Genomic DNA, 10,155 nt, shown 5'->3' with positions numbered 1-10,155 from the left:
TTTTTTTTTTTTTTCTTTTTCTTTTTTTCCCACAGCTCTGCAGTTTACACAGTTCCAGCTTTATACAATGCAAATGATGGACTGTGTTCACAGTGCCAGCATCCCTTGTTTGCTCTTATCCTAGTTCAGTGAACAGGTCTATTACTTTAATTATTGAACATTAATCTAACATTATTCTGTGAAGACATTTTATTAATTTCCTCCTGGACATTTCTGTGGCAATCCTATTCAGAGCATGCAAATGCTTCACTTTCGAATTCTAACCAGAAAATAAAGGATAGTATTATAAATGTGTGGCAAATATAAGCAGAATGAGGAAAAGTTTTGGTAAATTCTCCTTGCCAGTTTTAAACAGGCAGTACTTTATTCTTCAGAGCATTTAACATTATATAGCACTTCAAAAAAAACCCAGTGCCTGCTGACTTCACTTGCAGCTGTGAGAGCTCAGAACCTCTGTAACCTGACTTCAAAGTTTTCATTTGGACATCCAGAAAATGAGGCACACTTGTGAAAACTGATTTAAATAACTTGCCACGGAGTTTCTGTGCGATGCCGAGGCAAGATGCAGGATAGAATCCAGCTTCAGAGGCAACACCAGTTGCTTTCAACAAGGGTATTTTTATTCCTCTCCTTTAAACCTTCTCCTGCCTCATTCACAACCATGTCGTTGCTGCAACATATATTGTAGCAGTTCTACATCCAACAGTATTCTTCACTCTCTGACTTGGATTAATTTTCAGTATCAGTCTGATTTTTGATGTAAAAGAAGGATTCCTCCCTAAGGTATAGCACTCAATCAGTTTAAAGACATAACTACAATTGGACATTTATGACAATTAAAATAAATATAGGGAGGGATAAGTTAAGGCTACAGAAAGAGCTTCCATTTTGGGATAATCTTAACTTTTGAGTACTCGAGCTTCCAAATTTTTTATGCCGTTCCTTTATCATGTATGTCTGTGAACAAACACTTGGAAACCCTCAGAATTTAGGGAGGGTTTTCTTCCCATCACATCATAATGCAGATCTTTGCCCTTAGGCAAACGATGCACGCGATGTCCTCACTAATTTATCAGGTGCATACATACTCGTCGGATGAGCAGCACTGGAGGAGGAAAAGACTCACACTCAGGAAATTAGTTTCCATCGGGTAGTGACAGTAACATAGATTTTTTTGTTTGTACTTTCTGCTTTTCTCAAAGTGTGTTCTACATGGTAGATGTACTTCATGTTTTCCCTAGAAAAACTTGTTCTTCTATCACTGCTTCTTCTCTGTTCCTACTTTCCATGCTGGTTTCCAATCTTTAGGCTTCTCATACTAATGCCAGTTTACTGGTCCAAACATTTTACGCCCTAGGTCTTCAGCATATCCTTCTGCCCTGTCACCTTTCAATCCCACATATTTTCAGCCCTTATCGCTTCAACCTCCTGCCTGCTTGTCACTGTCTTTATACACCCTTTATACATCAGCATCCATTCTCCCGTCATTTCACTGATCCCAGTCCATTCCTCCCACCGCAGCACTTCACCTCAGAATTTGAGTTTGGTATCTTCCCTCTCCATGTGCCCTGGGCAGTTTCAGGAAGAGCACTATAAACCTAAAATCAACAGATTTTCCACTTCCAGCCCCAGCATTGCCACTCAGAGAAACCTGAAATTTGCCTTGTGTAGGCTCCCTGCAGATTGAATCTTTGAAGAATACAAAAGCATTCTCTAGCAGGGTGTTTCAAGCATAAACAAACTACCAATTTTTCACAGGCTTTTTAGTCAGCTTGGAGTTGATTTTCAGTGACAATCAAAAAGCTATTTTCTTGTTAAGTTTCAAGTAGCTGCTTCAAAGTGTGGAAGTGCTAGTGCTTCTCCATAAGAAATTGCCAGAATTGCCTTTTTCAGGAACAGCTTAAACGTTTTGCATGAAACGTCACCACAAGACTCAAACTGAAGCAGACACTTGGCATGGAAAATATCAGGATAAAGAGCCAACATTTGTTTAAATAACTTTTTCAACTCTAACAAGCATTGGTATTTAGATTAATATTACATTAGTATTTATGTTAGGCTTTTTTTTTTTTTTTTTTTTTTTTTTCCAATAATCTATAAACAATATGTGGATATCCTCCTCAAACATTCTACCTACTTACATGTTTGCAAACATGTCTGTACATACATGAGGTGTAGAGAGACAGAAATGACACAGCATCTTCTATAACATATACGCACTACACATCCAGATGACAGACTTCTATAAATCACATTCCCTGCAATTTAGCGTGTGTAGTACACAGCTTTGAAAATCTTGTCCACTGTTAGTCCACATTCCCCATGGCTTACTTGAATGTTCTGAATCCTCGAGAAACTCTAAACAGCTGTCATTTTTACCTAAAAAAAAAATCAGCTTGCCAGTGAAATATCACTTAGTTATGCATAAACTTCAGCAGAGGACACAGCAACACGTATAATGCATCATACCTGAGTATTGTGGGTTTTTTAGCAAATTCCTGACTTCTTCCTAATGGTCTCACGAGTTTACTTTCTAGAATGCAATTATCAGCATTTTGATTAAAAGCAATTAATCCTTTTTAAATTTAAAACGGTAAAAGTATTTGCATTTTAATTTTTAGCTGCTGTAGCATTTTACAGAATGCAAACAGCCCTCAGCTTGCAGGTGTGTTAGTAGTGTGAAGATGATGTCCATAAGGACTTAAATTACACAGATTATATGCACATATTTGAATTTGATTTACATCACATTCTTTTGTGCTGAACTTTTGCGTTCTATCAGCACTTCATAGATTACATTTACAGGAGGTACTGGGGCTTTACATACCCGGTGCTGATGCTTTTTCAGAGCTGTATACATAACCAGTTAAGAGTGCTCATAAAGTTCTATTGTCCTTTACTTAAGGACAATATTAGATGGACACAAATGTGTGGACTCATGTCTTTAGATGGACACACATATGTGGACTCATGTCTTTACACCAATGACTTATGTCCCCCTTATGTCTTTCAAACTGCATGCTGTCAAAACCGGGAGAGACAAAAGTTAATTCATAAATTGGTTCTTTGTGACATTTTCTGCGACAATAACAAAAGGATAAAAGAGGTTGTGAAAGGATATTCTCTTGATTTTGCTTGTGCTTGGTACCTGCCTGTCATAAAACCCTAACTGGGCTGGGATTTTCAGAAGCATTTAGCTCCTAACTTAACCCTACTGAAATAGTAATGGAAGGGTTAAATCAATATTTAAGAAAGGTATCACTATTGCTGCTGCCGTAATACATGAGCACCACACACTCTTTAAACATGCTCCTTGTGTGAACTAGGGAATGAAGAAGCATGGAGAGACAAAGTGATTTTTCTAGAGATTCTTGGCACGCTGAGAATGAACCCGATCTATGCCTCTGACAGGTTCTTTATAGAACTGTGTTTTCTCACGTGTGTAATCACCTATAAGCTGTCTGCAAAGAGGAGATCAACTAGGCTAAATTTAGTAAATGTACCTAAGAAATAAAAAATATTGATTTACAAGGTAGAGAAGTTGTATGATTTTCCATCTTAGATAAAATTTTAAAAGACCATTCAAGAAATGGTGTGTCCTATCTTAACATTTTCCTGCCCCAGTGATAAAAGTTGCCTATTAACATACTATTTTATGCAGCATGGAATGCAATAATATTAAACAAGTTTATAAAAGAAAGTAATAACTAGGCTTGACTACTAAATCTCTTCCTGGTAACAAGCACCAAAATTATTTCTATTTAGAATTAAACAGGGGAAAAAAAGGAAAATGAATGGGAGAAAGTAAAGTTCAAAATTGCCACCCAAGTTCAACTTTATAAGAATTAATCCAAATTTTAGTTTGGACAAAAACGCATAAAGGAAAGATTTCTGATATCAAAGGCATTTCCATGATATTTTCTAATTTTAAAATAAAGATTTTTGTATTCATGCAAAAATAAAATGAACGCCTTAATCTTTACATTCTGTTCTAATGCTTTAATTTCTTTTTTCTAGTGTCTGTATTTTATTTTTGTTGATTTTAAAATGATAGGATGAGTCAGTATGATTCTATAATTCACAGAACGTGTATTTCCCAAGTTTAGCTACTTGGATGAGTGTAGACACAGTTCCATCTGCATTTGATATGGAAAAACAAGTCTTGACTTTAAATGTATTGTATTCTCTAGGGAAATTTTAAATGCAAAAGCAGTACTAATACCTCTGAATACACAACACCTGTAGTCATTCTTATATTTTCTTAACAAAACCCACTGTATCCTCTTCAAGGGCTATACAAACATTAATTTTTACTGTGGTAGATGCACAATACCAGTAAGCAGAACTACTATCAAGTTGGAATCAGAGTTTAATGGGACTGCCACATTTTCTCCTGCACCTGTGTACTATAATATACCTACCTAAGAAGCATTTCTTAACGGAAAGAGAAGTCAAGAACATGATTATGAGAAAAAAATTACCTATAGGCTTCATGCTTAGCTCTTAAAACTAGATCAGCTCCAAAAGCAGCTGAGGAATTTGTTTGTATGCAGAGCAACACTTCTTTCTCAATAACCCCAAACTGAGTACAATATCTTGTCACATTATTCACTACCCACATCTAGATGTATAACAGAATACGTAATTTCTTGAGCTTTTGCACCAAGTTTCATAAAGTTACAGATGGTTAAGGAACCATCAGCTCATTCTCTCCCCTTTTCACCACTCCCACTTTTCCTCTATTTAAAACTCAATGAGTTGATGTTTGAGTAATGTAAAACTCGCAGCTCTACTGGAGTCTATATAAAATCACAGGTTAAAACAGAAACACTGATTTTATGGTCTACTACAGTTTTGCCCAATCACCACCTTTTATTAATCCCTCACTGTTCCACAGGTTCTATTAATCACCTCTCCCTAAACTCTTTCCTACTCCAGAGATGCTACCCACAGTAGTCCCTCAAACCAACTAAAATTGCTTAACGTTAATACTATCCAGGGTAATTTTTTCTGAGTTATATTTTGCACATTTCCATTTTTTTCCAATTTATACTCACACTTTTCTGTTCAAAATCTTGTCAGTTTTCTCCAATTACACAAGTAGATTTAGTAAAGTTTTCTTTCCTTTACCGTTTTGCCTTTTCTTAAGCTGATGTTTGCTTGTGTCTCACAGTTGTATTTTAAATGTTCAGTTCTAGCAATCCTCAAAGAAGACATTGCATAGTTTCACAAAGCAGATAAATGCTTGAGTGATAGACATAGGTCAGAATTGCAATATGGTCTCTGCAGTAGTTGACATCTTTACTTTAAAATGGATGATAATAGCAAAGTTAAGGGAAAAAAAAAAAAAAAAAGTTTAAATCTTACCGATAATTGATATTGGCTTTCTGGCAAACCGAATTCTTCCCTGGAAGCCAACATACTTACTCCTGCATCCTGCAGACCACAATCGAACCACATATTCAGCACCAAAAAACACAACCAGAACTATTTCCTATCAGAATTAAAAGGAAAATATATCAGGTTTTTTCATTAAAAGACAGACTACAGTTTGCACATCTAATTTATTCCTATGACTAATACAAATGAGCTTGTTTTTATATGCATACACCAGTCACTATGTGAAAGGGAGATATAATCTGTTCCTGAATGTGATTTGAATGACTAAAAGGATGGTTTAAGCTCCATTCCATCAGTGTATCATAAGGAAAAACACAATATTCTTTTTTTATTTCTTTACAAAACTTAATTTAAAAAAAAAAAAAAAAGGGATGAAGGTACAAGCATATAATTCATAAAACTAACATGTATATGAAACATTTCTAGATCATTAAACAGAATTAATAAACATAAAACCAGAAAGTGAAATGTCAACCTTCGCATGTTCAAAATAGAATCGTAGAATATCCCAAGTTGGAAGAGACCCATAATGATCATCAAGTCCAACTCCCTGCCCCTTGCAGGACTACCTAAAACTATGTCATACGACTAAAGTGTCATCCAGATGCTCCTTGAACTCTGCCAGGCTTGGAGCTCCCTGGGGAGCCCATTTCAGTGATGGACCACCCTCTTAGTGAAGAACATTTTCCTAACGTCCAACCTGAACTTCCCCCGACACAGCTTCATGCCATTTTCTTCTGTCCTCTTGCTGCTCATCAGAGAGATCAGCACCTCCCCCTCCACTGCCCACCTTGAGGAAGTTGTAGACTGCAATAAGGTCACTCCTCAGCCTTCTCTCCTCCAAGCTGAACAAACCCAGTGACCTCAGTCACTTCTCAGAAGTCTTTCCCACGAGGCCTTTCACCATCGTGGTGGCCCTCCTCTGGACACACCCTAGTAGTATGACGTCCTTCTTATACTGAGCCATCCTAAACTGCTCAAGGTGAGGCAAAAACAGTGCAGTCTAGAGTGGGACAATCACCTCCCTTGACCAGCTGGCTATGCTGTGCTTGATGTACCCCAGGACACGGTTGGTCTTTTGGCTGCCAGGGCACACTATTGACTCATATTCAACTTGTCATCAACTGAAAACCCCAGAACTTTTCCACAGGGCTGCTCTCCAGCCTCTTGTCCCTCAATTTCTGTGTATGTATAACCAGGATTGCCCCATCCCAGGTGGAAAATCCAGCACTTGCTCTTGTTAAATTTCATACACTTGGTAATTGCCCAGTTCTCTAGTCTATCCAGATATCTCTGTATGGCCTCTATACCCTCAAGGCTCCTCCACAGCTCCTCCTACTTTAGTAAACTTAGTTGGCAAATTTACTTAATGTACATTTGATCCTGCATCCTGATCACTTATAAAGACATTAAAGAGAACTGGCCCTAAAACTGAGCCCTGGGGAACCTCACTGGGGACTGGCCACCAGCCTAATGTGACCTCATTTACTATAACCCTTTGAGCTCAACCCATTAGCCAGTTGCTCACCCAGTGTATTATGGACTCGTCTAGCTGTGTGCTGCATGGTTTATCCCGAAGAATACTGTGAGAGACAGTACCAAAAGCTTTGCTAAAATCCAAACCCACCACATCTACTGTCTTCTCTTGGCCAACTATGGGTGACTTTGTCATAAAGGAAATTAAGTTGGTTAAGCAGGACTTTCCCCTTGTGAACTCATGCTGGCTATGACCAATGACTGCATTGTCTTTCAAGTGTTTTTCAGTAACTCCTAGAATCTTCTCCATAATTTTACCAGGCACAGAAGTGAGACTGACAGGCCTATAATTACCAAGGTCTTCTTATCCCTCTTGAAAACTGGGACAACATTTGCCAACTTCCAGTAGACTAGGACATCTCCAGACTCCCAAGACCATTGAAAAATAATGGAGAGAGGTCCCACAATAACATTGGCCAGTTCTTTCAGTACCCTGGGATAAATCCCATTGGGCCCCATAAATTTATGTGCATCCAGCCGGAGCAGCAATTCTCAAACAAGTTCAGGGTCAGCTGGGAGTTTATCATACCCGAGTCATGGTCTTCCAATAAAGGGCTCTGGGGTTCCCAGGGCCCATCATCAGTGTTGAAGACAGAGGTGAAGAAGGCATTAAATCATATCACAGAATCACAGACTGGTTTGGGTTGGAAGGGACCATAAAGTTCATCTAGTTCCAACCCCCCTGCCCCAGGCAGGGACACCTTTCACTAGCCCAGGTTGCCCAAAGCCCCATCCAACCTGGCCTTGAACCCTTCCAGGGAGGGAACAGCCACAGCTGCTCTGGGCAACCTGTGCCAGTGTCTCACCACCCTCACAATGAAGAATTTTGTCTGGGGAGCTGTGTCACTCGCAGCGGGTGCAGAGTTTAGAGAGGACACAGCCTTCTGCCAGGCTGGTACCACTGCTTGAGACAGCAGAGCTCCAACGCCCTTCCTGCACACCAACTGCCGTGCCACGTGCTGTTTGCCCACCCTGCTCACTAGCGGTCCCCAGGGGTTTCTTTTTGAGGGGGATGGAGGCTCAGCCTGCACCCAGGTCTCATCAGACGCTGTGGCACAAGCTGTAGGCTCCTGGCAGGTCTCTCAGCTACCTCTGAGGCTCCCCCAGTTCAGGACCCCCCCACTTGTGCACCACAATGGACCTGCAGATCCCGCCGGTACAGGAGCTGCTCACCTTGGAGACTGAGGCGAGCAGTACATATACATTCTATAAAATAAATGAATGCTCTACATTTTAATATCACTTTCCTCTAAGGCACAATATCATAAAGCACTCGTGCATAAGCAAGGATCAGTATACTCTGAGATACTTCTAAAGATAGCAGATTAGTATAGATCACAACATGGTCAGATTTGTTGAGATCTTCGTTCCTTCCTTTCTTGTTTTCCTCCCCCACTGCAACATGCTAGCACAACCAAAATACAGCTTCTAGGCTTTGTTCCAACCACAACTGTATCCAGTAACTCAGAGTCACCAAACACCTACTACATAAATTACGGCTTTGGAAAATATTTAGATTTTAAGTTAAACATCCTTGCAATCCGCACCTGGGGAATTCTAAAGCACCCAAAGAGTGAACGCACTTAAATCACAATTTTCACTGAATAACAATACCAACAGCTCTTTAAAACTGACATTCTGAATATTCTGGTTGAAGAGACCAAAATATTTCAAAGCTGAAAAACAGATAAGAAAAAAACCCGCTACACTAATATGTAAAACTTCACATCAATTTTGATTTTTAACAAAGTTAGGTTAACACTTCTGTACTCGCTTCTACCTCCATGTTTTGTCTGGAATGAGAACCAAGAAAATATGCACAGCCTTCCTCTGGTTTTATGGCACTTTCAGCCTGACTAAACCCAAGGATTAGTAGAAAGCTAAGAATGTTTACAGCACAGTTTCAAGGCAGAAGCACAAGAAAGTACACAGCAAATTAGCTCCACAAGTTTGATATTTTTTATTTAAATTAATGTATTATCTAGAGCTTCTGCAAGTAATACTTCTAAGTTGGTGCGCTGTCTAAATGCAAACATTTATTCAAGCCTAAGAGTCAAAGCACAATTCAAGAGCAATCTTCAAAGGAAAACCTTGCATTTCAGGAATCTTGCAAAACGCTCTCTCACTTATTAAATTGCCTACATTTTTAGCAGGTTCCTGGTATCATCACTCAGCAGCACTTGTTTTCAAGTCTTTTACTAAGGATCTCTTATTTCCACCAAAGGAAGCAGAACACTGTCTATATAGACCTAATAGACCGGCTGGAGGAGTAGCACTGAAGCTTTGCAGTAGACTGAGAAGTCTTGAGCACTTCTTTCTCTAATTAGGCAGAAAGCTATACCAAAGCTTGACCTGAAAGAATATTTCTGAAGCAGAGTTCCACGTCCTTATCTGCAAACTCAGAAATATATGGGTTCAGAGTCTTAGAAGAAGAAACACAGCTAGGAAGCATAGCTTCTGTGATGTTGTTGACAGTGTTGTAACTTACCCTTTGACAAGGGAAGATATCCACAGCATTTCAATTGAAAACAAACATGCCACACAAAATGGTATCAAAAGCATGCTTCTGCCTCTCAGTGGCAGTTTATTCAATCTTGGTCCTAACAGATAGCACTGATGGCAGTGGAAGAATAATTTCTATAGAAACTGCAGATTAGAATCACTGGGACACTTAAATACAAAACTGTGTGGAAGGGAGACAAGCAGATAAGTGCCGAGGAAGCCAAAACTTCTTAGACGTAGGTTATTCCTTGAATATCCTCTGACAGTACTTTTAAAAGCTAAAATTAAAATTATATCTGTCCTGAAGTTATTTGATTCTCAAGGCAAATTCCAGAATCTATGATTTTATTTCAGCTACCAACAACCCATCTTGATTACACCCAGGAAACTCTGCTGAAGTCAATAAGGTTGCACAGTCTATGGAAAGGAAAAATTGTTGACAAGAAGGAGGAAGAAGGAGGAATAAAGAGGAACCTACATCTTCAATAAATTTGAAATTAATTACTGATCTCAGTTCATTTTGTCCTGGACAGGTGTCCACATTACCAAACCCAGAGCAATTAACACATTTGTTGGCAGTCTCAGACAGGCCAAAGACCAAAAGAGCATGGAAACTGGACAAATATCACAGCAGTATAGGTGGTCCTTCCAAAAAAAAGAAGAAGAAAAAAAAAGATTATGAAACTTCCACTGTTTTTGTGTATACTTCTAATGAAA

The 10,155-nt window shown here is 39.0% G+C and overlaps 1 protein-coding gene across 1 annotated transcript in view; it reads right to left on the bottom strand.

The window, feature by feature from the left end:
* Positions 1–10,155, bottom strand: part of LOC113490642 (potassium voltage-gated channel subfamily KQT member 1-like) — a 479,623-nt gene that overhangs the window by 435,514 nt on the left and 33,954 nt on the right. The window contains 1 exon segment of the mRNA XM_026867187.1: positions 5,368–5,494. Coding sequence (XP_026722988.1) covers positions 5,368–5,494 — 127 coding nt within the window.

The sequence above is a fragment of the Athene cunicularia genome (assembly GCF_003259725.1).
Source record: "Athene cunicularia isolate RWA chromosome 1 unlocalized genomic scaffold, athCun1 chr1_part2, whole genome shotgun sequence".
Lineage (NCBI taxonomy): Eukaryota > Metazoa > Chordata > Aves > Strigiformes > Strigidae > Athene > Athene cunicularia.
Note: the sequence above shows the minus strand (reverse complement) of the source record. Positions and strands in the feature narration are given on the sequence as shown.